Source organism: Ursus maritimus, unplaced genomic scaffold (assembly GCF_017311325.1).
Source record: "Ursus maritimus isolate PB19 unplaced genomic scaffold, ASM1731132v1 scaffold_12, whole genome shotgun sequence".
Taxonomy (NCBI): Eukaryota; Metazoa; Chordata; class Mammalia; order Carnivora; family Ursidae; genus Ursus; species Ursus maritimus.
The window spans coordinates 43,110,517-43,127,388 of NW_024423564.1; the positions used below are offsets into that span (position 1 = coordinate 43,110,517).

The 16,872-nt window shown below is 37.4% G+C and overlaps 1 protein-coding gene across 1 annotated transcript in view; it reads right to left on the minus strand.

Annotated features, from left to right (window-relative positions):
- The window catches only part of TNNI3K (TNNI3 interacting kinase), a 277,662-nt gene that overhangs the window by 76,875 nt on the left and 183,915 nt on the right, over nucleotides 1–16,872 (minus strand). Inside the window, exons 20-21 of the mRNA XM_040627127.1 lie at nucleotides 15,450–15,582; nucleotides 2,488–2,597 (exon numbers count right to left, since the gene is read on the minus strand). Coding sequence (XP_040483061.1) covers nucleotides 2,488–2,597; nucleotides 15,450–15,582 — 243 coding nt within the window. The remainder of the gene's footprint in view (nucleotides 1–2,487; nucleotides 2,598–15,449; nucleotides 15,583–16,872) is intronic.

Consider the following 16,872-nt stretch of genomic DNA (forward strand, 5'->3'; position numbering starts at 1 on the left):
AAGTGTCACTTCTTCCAGGAAGCCTTTCCTGACCTACGCTATCTGTCCTTCACTGGCCAATTCCTTTAGTACGCATTCTCATCTAATCTTGTTTTCCTCATTTTGGTTTGTAACTATAAAATCATGTGTTTACTCAATTAATCCCCGTTTGGCTACTAGGCCTTACTGAGGCTCCATGGAGAGCACATCTCCACTGAATCCCCAGCACTTGTTCCTGGGGCTGTGTATAGTAGAGACTCAATAAATCATTGTCGAAGGAAAGAATGAAAACTAGCCCATTGTTTCCCTTTTCTTCACCACTGAGCCTACTCACACAGTGAAGACCTTACTGGGCACTGTGATGATGTCGCGGGCACGTCACATCCAGCAGCTCAACTTCATAATGCTGAGATGGAAACCACAGCTAAGCCAGGGCCCACCTGACTGGCAAGCCCAGATATGGCTGGCTAGTCAGAGACTTTGCTTCCTGCTATGCTTTTCCCCCATCCTTCTCCCTGAACTGCATTCTCAGAGCCCAGGCCCTGGGCTGATTGGTTTTGCCACCTAGCAATAAAACTTTCCCACTAACCGGGGGTGCCTGGGTGGCTCAGTCGTTAATCGTCTGCCTTCGGCTCAGGGCGTGATCCCCGCGTTCTGGGATCGAGCCCCGCATCAGGCTCCTCCCCTGGGAGCCTGCTTCTTCCTCTCCCACTCCCCCTGCCTGTGTTCCCTCTCGCTGTCTCTCTCTGTCAAATAAATAAATAAAATCTTTAAAAAACAAACAAACAAAAACTTTCCCACTAACCACTTGATTTTGGGGCTCTTAGTATTTTTTTAAAACTTTAAATGTACCGTCCTTTGGCCCTAACCTGTTTCTCTTATTTCCTAACCTGTTATTTGTGACATCCATTCTACCCCCAAGAGGTGCTTTTAGAAGTTGCTAATAACTTGCTTTTGTCTCCAAATGGAAACTTCCAAATCACGAAGCGTCCATTAATAAAAGCAAAAGGGATTTCCTCAACTGTTTTTGGTGCTATACTTTATGTTATACACACCAAAGAAAGAAGGAAATTCCAGATTAGCTTTTTTGATACACTTATTCCTAGAAAATATGCCTGAGGTTCATACTGAAAAATAAGGAAAGCTTTTTCCAAACTATTTTAAGTCATAATTTTTAAGACAAAATATTTTTGGACACTGAAATTCAGACGAGGGGTTGGAGGCTTTGATAAGCAATAGTGGTACTCGTTCATTTACTCAACAAATATTTTTGAACATTTATTAGGTATGGTTCTAGGTGCTGGGGTTATAGCAGCAAACAAACAAAACAAAAAAGTCCCTGCTTTCTGGTAGTGAGAGAAGATTCAACACCAATAAATACGTAATCTATCGAATGGGATGGTCAGGAGAAGAGGTTATTTCTTTTGAGACTACTCAGTCCACGTGCCTTAATAATCTTTATTTTTCTTCTTAAGAGTCTCCATGTACATTTGGAGGATTGGGTGATGACTTGGTTTGGGTTTTGCCTTTAGAAAAAAGAAGTGGGGAACTTTGCTTTTTCTGCTCCAGATCTGGACTGGGCCTTATTCTATTTCTCCTTTGGTGAGGTACTTCCTGGGTTAACAACAGTTACACTTTTGTGAATTAATGTGAACTAATTCCCTCTACTCAGAGCAGAAGAATCAATGTGGACTGATGTCAGAACACAAGGATTTCAACAGACGACAAGACATGCTGGCAGGGAGAGTCTTAGACCTTGTACTAAACCATGTTATCAGGAGAGAAGTTGTGGAATTTCCTCCTTTGTCATTCTCTGAGAACAAAGTAGACATCAAAATGCCTGGCACAGATAAGAAGAGTCCTTTCCTGTAGACAAGAGGTCTGAGATTTCATTCTGGGATCATATGAGTGTAACTCTTAATATTCTTAGGTCTATGATCATATTTAAATTTTTTTTCACTGTTTACATACCCCCCTTTACTTACTCCTTTCATAGCATCGATCCTTCCATCAGTGCTCTCAACCACTTTATCACATAACCACTTAAAGATTTAGGGAAGGGCTAGGACTAGGCCTTAGGCCTCCTGCTTGAGCCAGTGCTACTAAAGACCACTTGTCATGGGGCCTTCGCCTCAAGGCCTGCCTCATAGTGAAAAGCCAACACAAATCCATCTTGTGCCAAACTTCTTTCTTCAGAAAATGACTAAGTATGGTTCAAGCGTAGTTAATAAAATTGCAGCTGAGATGAGACTGTGAGTCATCTGTCACACCCTGGTCTCTCTTTTGCTAATCAGTTATGAGAAACATTTCAAAATCAGAGAGCCGCGGCAAAGAAATATGAGATACTCAGACTTCTTGAGGCAATTAGAGACTAAAGAGCAGAAGGCAAATCAGTCTTCCTGCCTTGACAGTCTTAAAATACACACTGAAAGTAGACTTTGGAGTTACACTATTTGTGACAGATTTTGACCATAACACATTTTCTAAGAGGAAATAAAAATTACTCACTTCAGGACATGCATTCCACCCTCGCATCAGCAGAGACGATATGGGCTTGGGGATGGAATAGCCAATGGGAGGTCTGATATGGTGGTAAGCCATGTCAGCTGCAGCAGCCGCTATGGACCAAATGATCATGTCAGTTCCGACAATTCACATAGTTACTTCAAGAAACATATGAACAGACAACAAAAAGTCATCAAAAATCAATCTGTGCAACATTAGCAGAGATTCAAAGATAGCTCTATGCTGGGTTTTTTTTTTTTTAATGCTTCAACAAAATGTTGGATAATTTGATACTATAAGTTTATCTTTATAATTGACCATTCATTCAGTTGTTCATTCAACAAATTGTGAGCCGAGGGAACATAAACAGGATCAAAGAAGCATACAAAAGAACATACAAATAGCAACCAGTTTGGTGTGTGTGTCTGAAGTACAGGGTATACACGTGATGTTATAGGAAGTAAGGACTGAAAGGCAAATTGGACCAGACTGTACAATGTTGTAAATCCCAGGCCAAAGAGCTTATACTGTACTTAGCAAAACATGGGGTGCCACTGAACTCTGCAGTTCGGAAAGCACCTCTATCACTTGGGCAAAATAGACTATTTTTTAAGCTTAAATACCTTGACTGGTTACAAGAATATTGGGATTTTAAGATTTAATATTAATAAAGTAGTTATTATTTGCTAAACTTTGTTAGATACTTCAAACCCATCATTTTAGCTAATACCACCCCTTGACTGATCTCCTTAGTGTTACCTGTCTGCTTGGATTTCTGAATATTGCTCGTCTCAAACTCCTGATTATGGTGTTGTGATTCTTGGAACTTCGCTGTAGATTCCTGACTGTTGTATGTTTCCCTGTTCTGCAGCCAGTGACTTCTGTCACTCTCTTGGAAACCAAATTCATAGCTACTTTTATTGAACATATTTTGTATCGGGCAACATGGTAGATACATACATAAGCTTTTTCAAACCTCCTAACAATCATTCAAAGTAGGTATTTCTCTCTCTCTCTGTGTATGTGTGTGTGTAACAAGTTTTTAATTTGTGAAAAAATTAAATATAATTAGTGATTGGTATAGCCTCTCGTTCCAGATTCCATGCTCTCTTCAACCACTTCACGTTGAAAATACTTTGTAAACAACACCTGAAGCTCTTCTTAGTCCTCAGAAAAATTGCTCTGCATCAGTGGGAGGCTGAAGTCCCAGGATGTTGACTTCCTATCTTCTAGGTTGTGATGTCATCAACATCTGTTTGTACCTTAATAACTTTTGTGATATGACCTACATAACTACTGCCTCTCCTACACTAAGTTTGCTCCAATTCACTTCTGTTTATAGATCTACTAATTTAGTGAAATTATATGTAATGTAACTTAATCAACATTTTGCTTTATGGATCAAGTCAGAATTATGATCTAACTTTGACAAATGTAACATTTATACCTGTTTTCTGTAGAATTTTAGAAACATAATTAGAATAAAATCTTATTCAGAAAAGACAATTGTTAAAATATTTTGAGTATTTCTTATATATTGTTTCTAACATTGAGCTCATGCCCAATCCAATATATGATTATGTTATATTTTTCCTCTAAATATCAACATTTTCCCAAGTTATTAAAAGTTGAGGTTAACACACTTTTAGTGACTCTATATTCTGTATGATTTACTTAATCATTCCTCAATTTTAGGTTGTTCAAATTTGGGCATAAACTCCAAAGTATATCTTCTTCAATATGGCTTTCCCAGTTTCACATACTATGATATTTGAGGGCTGAGATGAACATGTCAAAGGACATAACTGAAGACATTTGATACATACTGATAAGCTGTTTTTCTAAAGTATTGGACTAACTCATACTCTCAGTCGCCAATGTGTGAGAGATTTTTCATTACACCTGCACCAGTATTAGGCTTTCTCATTTTATGAAAGCTTTTGCTAATATGAGAGGTAAATATATCAGCTCATTTCTTGTTGTTTAAATTTTGTTCTTTGATGAATAGTGAGGCTTAATATTTTCCCAAATATTTATTGGTTATTTGTATTTAAAATTTTAAATTCGTTTTCTTTGCCTGCCTGGTATTTTGATATTTCCTTGCAAGAGCAGTTCTAATTGCACAATGGTTCCAGGTTGAGGGCAGAGTCAGGAATTCCATTTCTGCTTTTGTTTTCAATGCCATTTTAGAATATTTGCATTGCTACATTTGCCAACGGTTTCTAGCCACCATCAACAACAGTTATAGTTGCTGACACTAAGAAAACAAAGAAATAATAGACCGTCAAAACGTAGTTAGCAAACTTAACATGACTTAAAAATGTATCTTTTGTGTCACAAAAAACTAGGTGTGTTAGGTTTCTCCCATTGGCTACTCTTGACTACTTTTAATTCTTTTTGGAATGAGGTAAATAAATAAGCAAACAAATTAACTAATGCTTAATGATCATAGATCTTCAAACTCTACTTTTTCACCTTATGACCATTTGGATATTGTTGAGCTGGTGCAGTGATAAGCACATAAGCCAGCGTAGTGAACACATTTAAGCTAATTATACATATCCTAATGGGTGGGGAGGGACTATTCATAAAGTGAGTTAAACTCAGATGCAGGTGCCAAATGTCTCCTCTGAAACCTTTTTAGACTCTGATATCAAGTCTATAAAGTTACTTGTTTGCTTCTTGGCACTGTGTCTAGAAAATCAGTTTAAGATGAATGATATTTAATTCTTCATTATTCAAAGTAGATTCTGCAAGGCCTTGGCATCTCCTTCTCCCTTTTGCTTTGTGCATTCTTGGCAGTGATACTACTCATTACCACCTCCGCCAGAAAGTGGGCAATGCAACATGAGGGGTCATGGAATTGAGATTTGTCACCTTTGAGATTACTTTGTCAGTCTTGCCTAAGTGGCCATGCTACACCAACAGCTGGGAAATTTTCTGGTATTCCAGATTCAGGAAAGAGACTGTCAGCCCATTAATCAAATTTTTTACCTTGATTGCTACATAAAATATATTAAATGATGTATGTACATATTGGTTTCTACTTTTACAAGTGAAACTTTGGTATTAAAAGAGAATAAGCCTAAATTTAAAAATATCAATAACTATTTATTGAGCACCTACCATTTCTTCAGCCCTGTGACAATTACCAATGATATAGTGAAACTTGTAATCTAGATTTTAGAGTAGGACTGTCTCATAGAACTTTTTACAATGAGGGAAATGTTCGGCAATGTTCAACATGGTAGCACACGCCTATTAAGCACTTAAAATGTGGCTATTAAGCACTAAAAAGGTGTGACTGAATAACTGAATTTTTGCTTCAGTTTCAGTTAATATAAATTTAAATTTAAATAGCCATGTGTGTCTAGTAGCTTCCATAGTGGACTGCACAATTCTAGAGCATAGATTTTTTCCACTCTCATTATCCTGAATGAGACTTAAACAAGATTTTGTAAGTCAGCCTCAAAAGTTCATATAACCATGGTATTGATTTGTGGATTCAAGTTCCTTATTGTTTATTAATACTTTATCAAGAAAAAAAGGATATGACTAGAGATCGTCAACAGGCATTCAGAACATGTGATAACCTTCATTCACTTATTCATGTGATCAAATGTACCGAACATTCCATGTAAATGCTTGATAATAAGCTAAGAAAAACATAAAGTGTTAGGCTTTTTACTAAAATTTGGTAAACGGATGAGTAATTATTAAAGAGATGAATTACTGGACTGGAAAGTCCCTGCTTTTTATGTCAGTCGCAAATTCAGAGAGGTGATCCCTTTTTCCTGAAATGCTCTTTCATACCCTCTTTTCCTACGTTACATCTAGTGTCCCTTAGGTCTTAGCTTAATGAACTGTCTCTGGGTGCCTGTCCTATGTACTCCCACAGCACCTGGTACTGCAATAGCATATATTACATTATACTGGATTGCCTATTTATTCTCTTGCCTCTGTAAATAGATCACAAGCTCCTTGATCTCAGGAACTGTATCTTTCACCATTGTATCTCCTGTGCTTAGCATGATGACAGGAAATTAGTAGGCACCCAACTGATATGCACCAAATGAATCAATAAATGAGGTAGTTCAAAATATGATTTCACTGGAGATAATACAGGTCATGGTATAGACGACTCAGTAAACATTTATTGTACAAATAAATAAGGATTATGGATTAATGCCAATTAATATCTTGCTCATTATTATGTCTTTAGGACAGAGCATAAAGCCTAGTCACCAAGAAACACTGTAGGATGACTATGTTTAGTTTAATATTAAATTATGACATAATTAGGTAAATTACTGAGATCTGGTAGCATATGTAGCTCATAGTCTTATCTTTTTTTCAGAACATTTGGGAAGGGGCTTCTATAAACTGAAACAATATGACAATTAAGAAATGCCCTTAACAAGGAAATTTGGGGACCTAATTTCCAGTTTGGCTTTGCTTTTAACTCTGTGAGAGATCCTAATTAAGCTAATTTGCCTCTGTGAGTTTTAATTTTTGTCCATGTAAGATGAAACAATGAGGACACATGTAATGGCGATAAGCATGGGCTTTGGGGATAAGGAGCCATGCACTTAAGTCTTTTTTTTTTTTTAAAGATTTTATTTTTATTTATTTGAAGAGAGAGAGAGACAGCCAGCGAGAGAGGGAACACAAGCAGGGGGAGTGGGAGAGGAAGAAGCAGGCTCCCAGCGGAGGAGCCTGATGTGGGGCTCGATCCCAGAACACCGGGATCACGCCCTGAGCCAAAGGCAGACACTTAACGACTGCGCCACCCAGGCGCCCCCATGCACTTAAGTCTTGACGTCCCTCTTACTAGCGTGTGATGTTGAGCATATATCTTATCCTAATAGAACCTAAACCACAGGTTATTGTTAGAATTAAAGGAGCTAGTGTACAGAGAGCATCTGGCACATCGTTGGTTCTCAATAAGTGTTTGCTGCTGTTGCTGTAATTATTATCATCCACTGATCCCTTTTAGTCTGAATCGAGAGAACTGGATACCAAAAACATTGTGTATTTTCTGTTCTGTTTGACCAGAAGTCATAGTTCCTTTTGAGGTTTTTTGGGAGTATGAATACCAAGTAAAAGATTGCATTGAGTTACTGCAAATTACAAGGCTACAAACCATCTCATCTGTCACCAGCCCCAGCTCATAATGTAACATGGCCACTGTGCAGAGGATGTCTATGCAGCTCTTCATGGTGAATTTAATTGGCTACATTGCTTGTGGATAAATTGGTAGTAGATTCTGAATTCCTAAATTAAGCTATCACTCTTATGTTTTATAAAAATAAATCTAGGCATTCGTATAAAGAAAGAGCAATAAAGTACAATATTTTACTTGTAAGCTTTGACTAAGATAAAACTGCTAGGATGTTTTTTATTTGGTTTTATTTTCTTTTTTTTCAGTTTTGATTGTGTGTATGTGTGTTTTAAAAAAACACAATTGATTCTACCTCATTGTTTTTATGGGTTGGGCTGTGGTGAAACAAAGCAAATGCGGACCACTCTCCCAGCAAGAGCTGAGACACATTCTTTGTTAAACTGACACTTTTCAATGATGTATCACCAGAGCATATAGCATCTGAGAGAGACCATGAGATTGCAATCTTGAGACTGCACTAAGAATGGCTTAATTTTTTAAACCACATCCCATTCTCATTACAGACTGTCAGAAGAATAGATTAATTTGCACCAGTGTCTATTCTCATTGCAATCTTTGTCAGTGTAATGAAGTATTGGAATGTTAATATCAGCTATGTTCATAGAAATATCACCATCCATTGGACCGATTTGATCTTTCCAGTGATCTGTGTAGTGATTGGCTGGCTCTACTCTTCTCAGTGATAAACTGATGAAGATTAGCACAGCAAACACAGGATTTCAGAACTTTAGTTCACTCCTATTTTCTTATCACTTGTCAAAGTGTAGTCCACATCATCAGCGTGCTTATGCCTTTTAAGGTTATTATATTTAGGATGCCTTAGGGTCCTAATCATATATGGAGAAAGAACATAATCATCTAATATTTAAACAGGGTAGCAAACACAAATGGCTACAAATATGGGATCCTGTGATATAACCGTGTCTCTAAATGTACTTAAATTCTTATTTTTTTTACAATCATATGTGAAAGAAAAAAAATTTGCAAGCCATATTTGGCCCCAATATTACAGTTTGCAACTCTGAGTTAAAACCTCAATATGAAGTCTCACCAAAATCTGGCTAGAATGAATTGGCAGATGTTCTTAATTTGATGCTGCATCCGAGACTTAGATACAGCTTGGCATTAAGGAATCCCAGGACACAGAGTTGAGTCTCCTTGTGAACCAGCTGGCATCACATAGGAAAAGGAAAACAAGAGGCTTTCTTCTTTGGCCTCAAACTATAATCTGAAAGTGATCCACGAAATTTGGTACCTGGTTATAAGGGAATGGTATTGGATAAAATACATATTGATGGATTAATTTATCCTAGATGTCTTCTTTAGTTTTTCATGATATATCAGAGGAGACAGACCCAGGAGAGGCATAAAATCTGGGAAGCAGGTGTTGGTTTCTTTCTCTGAAATGTATCCAGTACAGCTCTTGTTTGCCAGGTCATACCAGCTCCTTTTTCATCTTGCCTGGTTCTTCTCTCTCTGCTTGGCTTCACACCTTGGCTTCTTCTCTCCCTAATCTTGTCACTTCTCTCACAAATCTGCTTTCTCCCTGGATCCATCATCCTCCTGCTGGCTCAGCCAGAAGCCTGGAAGTTATCCCTGACTCCTCCCTCTCCCTTGTGCTCCCACCTCAACCCGTGGGTAAGTCCCATTCAAATTTCCCACAACCAGCCTCTCCTAAGCCACAACCCTAGTTAAGGTTTTATACATTCTTATCTAGACAACCTGGTCTCCTCGACCCTGATTTCAAGCCTCTTCAATCCAGACTTTGCTTTGTAGCAAGAGGGAGCATTTGAAAACAATAATAGCATTGTATTATTGCCCTGCTTAAACTCTTGCCGTGACTTTCACTGTGAACACACAAGGCCCTTCACCACCTAGCTCTAGGTTGACATTTACAGCATGTGTCTTGTGATGGATTCCCTTGTATTCTCTGATTCATCCCTGCTGAATTATTTGCGTCTCTCTCATGCCTCTGCACCTTGCCACTACTGCTTTCTGTTGGAACTCCTTCTCTACCTCCCCACTATTTCTCTATTTAATTAGTTTTCATCTTTTTGAAGTGCACGGATCATCTCTTCTCAGATTCCTTCTCTGATACCATCTTCCCATTTTCCACGGTTTGGGCAGGAGACTCCTCCAGGGAGCATCTTTAGCAGTCTGCTTCTGTCTAGTTGGGACTTAACCTCTGCTCTGTACTATGAGGGCTTGAGAAATGCCCTATTCTTTGTTTTCCTCTTAACTCTAGCACAGTTCCCAGCCAGAGGAGCACTCAATGATAGCCTAACGAGAATAATAATAGTTAATATTTATTGAATGTTTCCAATTCCCAGTCACCATTCCAATCTTTTGAGGTAGGTCCTATTATTACCCCCATTTTAAAAACAAAGTGAAGTATAGCTAGGTTAAGTACCTCGCATACAGTTACAAGGCTCATGTTCTTACACATTATGCTGATTCTCTTTAGCCCATATGGTGTTAGCCTGAAAAATGCTTTCTTAAAAGTTGAATCAATTGCCAACATTTAAAAACCTTTAGACTTTTTCTTTCTTTTTTCTTTCTTTCTTTCTTTCTTTCTTTCTTTCTTTCTTTCTTTCTTTCTTTCTTTCTTTCGAAAGTGCATGCATGGAGGCATGAGGGAGAGGGAGAGAGAGAGAATCTTCAGCAGGCTTTACACCCAGTGCAGAGCCCAACACGGGGCTTGATCTCATGACCCGAGGTCATGACCTGAGCAAAAATCAAGAGTCAGAGTCTTAACCGAATGAACCACCCAGGTGCCCCAAACCTTTAGATTTCTACACAAACACACAGAGATTATTTTATATGGTAACAATGAGCAGTGATCTCTGCATTCCTGCATGGCACTATTTGGCTGGAACTGGGTAGCAGCTATTCCCCTGGAGTCAGAGCATGTGATTTCCTGTCCATCACACTGTCTTGTGTAGAGCATTTGCCTATTTCCTCCTGCCCTTTGGGTATTTGGTCTCAGGTACCCATTGAATGCTGGATGTGATGGCTTTTTTGGTTCTTTCTAAACCTGAGATTATAAGGTTAATCTGAACATATCCTATGCAAAAGAGACTCTAACTTCAAGTTCTTAATGCATACCCATCACTTGCATAGGAGTCAATGCCAATCTTTGTGTTCCACTTTTCTATTTCTCCCAGGAGATAGGGTACTACTAAATCCAGAAGGATGAGCCGTGTGTAATGTTGCTACTACCATAATTGATAATGCTGTCATACATTGTAGTCATGGATTTGTTCCTCTTTGTAAATGGCTAATATGTAGCTTATATTGAATCTGATGCTTCACATAATTTATTGCTGAACATATGCTAGATTGCCTAACCAGTGCAATGATATAAACAGTCTCATTTCTTGATGCATGGTCACTGTCCAACTTTAAAAAATTCAACATCTATCATAAACCAACTCTCTTTCCAATAAAGTACTATAAATTCTAATATCTGGGATATTGGAATCAAGTTATTCGTAGGCAAGACTTTTAACTGTTTGATTTTATAATATTCTCTCTCTAAAAAGGGTAAATATTCCTGGGGGGGGGTCCGTGACAGAAGCGATCTTATCTCTTCGAAATATTCACTGTATAATTAGCAAGGGATAATGAAGTAAAGAAAATTCCAAAACTGTATGAGTAAAACATGATAAATACTATAATAAATGATGACTTGGGGCATGGAGGAGACTGCATTAACTCAATATTAGAGAATTACAGAAGATGTTTTGGGAAGAAGTGATATTTAAGCTAAGATCTAAAAATTAATTAGGGATCATATGATGGAAAGTGAGCAAGAATGTCTCAAAGAGACTAATGTGTGCAAAGACAGGGAAGTGAGATGAAACAAGCCATGTTGGGGAAAAGAAATAGTGCCCTGTGGCTGGAACATAGATGAGAGACTGGAAGTGGCAAGAGGTAGACCTGGGGAGGAAAGAAGGAATGTATAAGTGTGAGGCTTTGTAGACTGTTTCAAGAAACTTTGTTTTTATCTTAAGAGCAAAGGGAAAACATTGGAGATTTTAAATACCGGAGGCCAGATGATCTAACTTGAGTTTTCAGAAAGCTAAACCTAGCTATAGTATGGCAACTGGTGAAAAGAAGATGATGAGAAAACCTGGAGATGAGGACACCATTTAAGATACCATGCAGAATTCTATGCAAAATAAGGAAGTAGCAGTGGAGAGGAAGATAAATGGAAAGATTCAGGAGATATTTAGAAAGTAGGACTGAAAATAAGGAAATGAATGAGAACAAGAAAGGAAGAACAGGAGGAAAAAGCAAAAGAAGAAAGAGAAGTCAAGGATGACTGGAGTTTTTATATGGGCTTTCTGGAGACGAGTGCCACACGAATATAGCATCCTAGGAGGTCCTGATCTTGTGTTAGTTACACTTTGCCCTCATCTCTCATCTTAACAGTTGCAGAGAGTGTTCAGTTTACAAAGTTCCGTCACAAATATCATTTCATCTGATCCTCACAGTAATCTTTGTGGAGTCATCACCAACTGCATTTCCAGAGGAAAAGTTTATAAAAGGGCCAGAAGAAATGGGACACACTGAAGGAAGCAAAAGATGGCTACAGTGGCTGGAGCACAGGACATGAAATGATCTGAGCAAGGTTGGAAGTACAGAAACACGTAGAGTGGTGTAGGGCCTGTTAATAACTTTGAGATTTAATCCTAAGGACACAGGAAGCCATTGGATGATTTTAAGCAATAGTAACATAATTGGTTTTATGTTTTTTAAACACCATTCCAGTAGCTCTATAAGGAGTGGAGAGGAAGGGCAGCAGAATGAAGGGAAAGAAGTCAAATGGCTATTGCAGGAGTTATAGTGACAAAGACAGCAGCTTTGACTAGCATGTTGGTGGGTGAAATTTTGAGAAGGAGATAGATTTGAGGTATATATCTCATCACTTCTGTTTTTTGTTCATTTTTGTTCATCAGTCTTTGCTTGTGCAAGAAGACAAGAAAAAGATATAAAAGCACATACAGATTGAAAAGAAAGTTTTATTAACAGACCACAAAATCATCTATGTGGAAAATCTCAAAGAATGTAGAAAAAAGCTACTTGAATGAGTAAGTGAATTTAACAACTTTGTAGAGTAAACTAGGTTGATGTTTAAAAATTAATTATATCTCTCTTCTAGCAAAGAACCACTGGACATTGAAATTTTAAAATACAACATGTATAATAGTATCAAACACAAAATGCATAGAGATAAGTCTAAAAAAATGTGCAAGGTTTATGCCACAAACTACAGTCACACTTATGACAGAAATTACAGAAGACCTAACTGAAGGGAAGGCTATACCATGTGGACTGATTGGCAGATTCAGTATGCTTAAGTTGTCAGTTCTTCCCATATTGATCTAGAAACTCAGTGTAATCTACCCAAAATTCCGGTGGGCTCTTTTTTTTTTTGGTAGAAATAAGTTGATTTAAAAAATTTACATAGAAAAGCAAAAAGCCTAGAAGAGCCAAAGCAGTTTTTAGAAAGAAGAACATAGTTGAAGGATTCATATAACCTGATTTCAAGACTTAACTGCAACCTTTCAATATAATATGGTATTAGTGTAAGGGTAGACATATATCAATGGAACAGAGTCCAAAAATAAATACACATATATGGTGAATTGATTTTTGACAAAGTACCAAAATAATTTAATGGAGATAGGAAAGTTTTTTTCAACAAATCATGCTGGAAAATTAAACATCCATTTTAAAAAACAAATTTTTTTACGAAGAATTTTTTAAAAGATTTTATTTATTTATTTGAGAGAGGGAGAGAGAGAGACAGAGAGCCCAAGGAGGGGGAGCTGCAGAGAGAGGGCTGAGAAGGGAGCCCAATATGACACAGGGCTCCATCCCAGGACCCTGAGATCATGACCTAAGCCGAAGGCAGATGCTCAACTGACTGAGCCACCCAGGCTCCCAAAAAACAAATTAACAAAAGAATAACAAAAGCTCATACCTGTGCCATTACAAAAAAAAAAAAAAAAAAAGAACACAAATAGATTTTATAAATATAAAACCTAAACCTTTAAGAGTTCTATAAGAAAACATAGGATGAAATCTTTGTGGCCTCAGTGATGCAACCGTATTTTAGAAAGGATACAAAAAAAATGTGATTTAAAAGTCTGATAAGGTATACATCATTGAAATTAAAAACTGCTTTCAAGACTATGAAAAGGCAAGCCACAGACTAGAGAAAAATACTTTCAAAACGCATAGTAGATGAAAGACTTTTACCTAGAATCTAAGAACTCTTATAAGTAAATAATAAGGCAATCTGAACAAACACTTTACCAAAGAAAGCGGTATGAACACACATAAGCATGTGAAAAGATTATCAACATCATTAGTTGGTAGAGAAATATAAAATAACCCTACAATGATATACCATTACATACCTACCTAAATGGCTAATATTTTATTTTAAACAGGCTTTAAAAAAAAGTCCTGGTAAGGGTGTGTAGCAACTGGAATTCTAATCCACTGCTGGTGGGAATCCATAATGGTACAGACACCTTAGAAAAACTCTTATCATAAGATCTGGTAATCATCTCTTACATATTTATTCAAAAGTAATAAAACCATCCACACAAAGACCTGAATGGTTTTAGTTATCTTATTCACAGTAGGCCAAAAATGAGAATAATTCAAATAATCATCAACTCGTCAATGCATAATTAAATTGAGATACATCCACACAATGGAATATTACTCAGGAACAAAAAAAGAATGAATTATTGAAAATCAACAACATGATTCCATTTTTAGGACATTCTGGAAAAGGCAAACCTATAAAGACATAAATCAGATGAGTGATTGTTGGGGGCAAATTTCCAGTCTAATGGTGAATACAAATAAGTAAATGGAGTGACAAGACATAAAAGCAGCTTAAATAAAAAGAAGAGACAGATGCAAATAAAATTTACCTTAAACTTCAAGTATGTGTATATTTTTCATGTGATTAGATTCTGTACCTTTACAGTCTACATGTACACAGAGTATAATGTATATTATCACCAAAAATTAGGCTCCTACTCACAAAGCCCCATTTTTGGAAGGTATCCATTTATGTAATACAAAATTACTAGGAAAAGCAATTCTCTTCTATAATGTGAGACAAGCAGAAAACAGTCCTTATAGGTTATTTTTATGTGTTGCTACTTTCAGCTCACCCTTATATACACAGTAAAAAGGAGCATCTAGAATCTAATCTCAAAAAATAAGTATTACAATGTCCACATTATTTGCACCCACCAGCCATCTGACCATAGTCATTTATTTGCTTGTTTTATTAACCACAGATAAATCAACGCCTTAAACTTTAATAAAATATACCTACGCTTCTGTGTGCCTGTGTTTAAAAATCACACAGGTCATTAAGTTTTCTGGATTTGGCACATGCTTTAAAACATATTGAGGGGCGCCTGGGTGGCTCAGTCAGTTAAACGTCTGCCTTTCACTCAGTCATGGTCTCAGGGTCCTGGGATTGAACCTTGCGTCCCTCTCCCCACTGCTGTGCTCTTTCTCTTTTGCTCTCTCTCTCTCAGATAAATAAATAAATTAATAAATAAATAAATAGGATCTTTTAAAAGAAAACGAAACAAAACAAAACAAAAAACCAAATTGAAATTGTTTACTTAATTCTCATCTTGCCAACCCACCAAGAGTAATAATTTTTAGAAAAAAGTGTTTCTTGAAGTCATGAAAATGCATAGAACTCTGAAAAACAGAGACACTTTGCAGGATGCCTTACCTGGCTTAAGATGAGCGAATGGAATTTCACCGGTGAGAAGTTCCCACAGACATAGAGCGTAGCTGAAGACGTCAGCTTTGATGGTGTAGCGCGTGCACTGCGTGAACACCTCAGGAGCCATCCAGCGGAGGTTCTGCGTGTCCAGAAACATCCACAAGTCACTCACCAAGTGTTTAGTTATTCCATTGTAGAACAGTGCTTTTCTTAGTAAGGATTTAAGTGTTCTCCCATTGCTCTCAAAAGATATACACATAAAATAACATTGATTGCCCTATACTGTGCAATAAACTGGTGTGTTTATACATAAATAGCAGGTTTACTATTGTTGCTCATTTTTACAAATTGCATTTTGTAAATCATTGGAAGATCATGAGAGTCATAATTCTTCCAAAAATATTCCAACAATATTAATCATCAAGTAGCCCTGCATCTTATAAAATGATGATCACGGCAGCAGCATTTTCTGTTTACTTCTGAGCATCTTACCCCTAGAAGCCATACAAGCTTCTGAATAGCCAATCACGACTCATCCAAGAGCTCTATGCCTCCCTGGGGGTGAATCACACACTGTGGGAGGCACCTTTCCTCCTTTAGATCTTCAGGTTGTAATTTAGGAAGTCACTAAATTAGACGCATAAATAGTGCCTTCATGACTGAGGAGAGAAAGGACCTTAGGGGAGTGGCCAGAATATTCCTATAAAGCAGATATCTTACTGGCAGGATCACGTCTGTCACATCTCCTTTGTTTGCCCAGTTGTGTTATTTCTGAATGCGGTTTGTGCAATAAATATCCCAGGAACAAAATCTAGAAAATGTTATAATTTTCTCTGTACAAAGTTTTATATTCATGTTTGGATGGCATTATTTACATTCTTCTCACTTGCAGTTATGTATTTTTTTGGTTTTAAATATAAGTTTCCATTCTGGGATGCAAATGCATAATTTTGGTTTATTTGTGGTTTAGGGGAAAGAGCACTAGGTTTCGAGTCAGGAGATGAAAATTCCAGTTCTAGCTGTACCACTGCCTGTTTGGGCAGCTCTGGACAAATCTCATATGCTTCCTGGACCTCAGATTCCTCAAGGGTAAAACAGAGGAGGCAAGCCCTTCCAGCTCTAAAACCTCACGATCCATAACATAAATGAACTTCGCCAAACACCTTCTTTCTTTGTATTTCCACTGAAGGATACCAGTATTCTTTTATTGCTCTTCCTGAAATTCTATGCAGAGCTGGCTGCTGCTAATTCTTTTGAAGTGTCTACCTTATTTTGAAATCGTGCGTAATTACAGCATTCCAAGAATATCTCTATTCTGATTATGGTGCTTATATGCAATTCTTCCCCACGAGCTTTCACACTCCAAATAGCCTCCACTTATGTAGCAGATGATACATTGTGTCACAACATTGCGTAAGTGGAAGCAGGC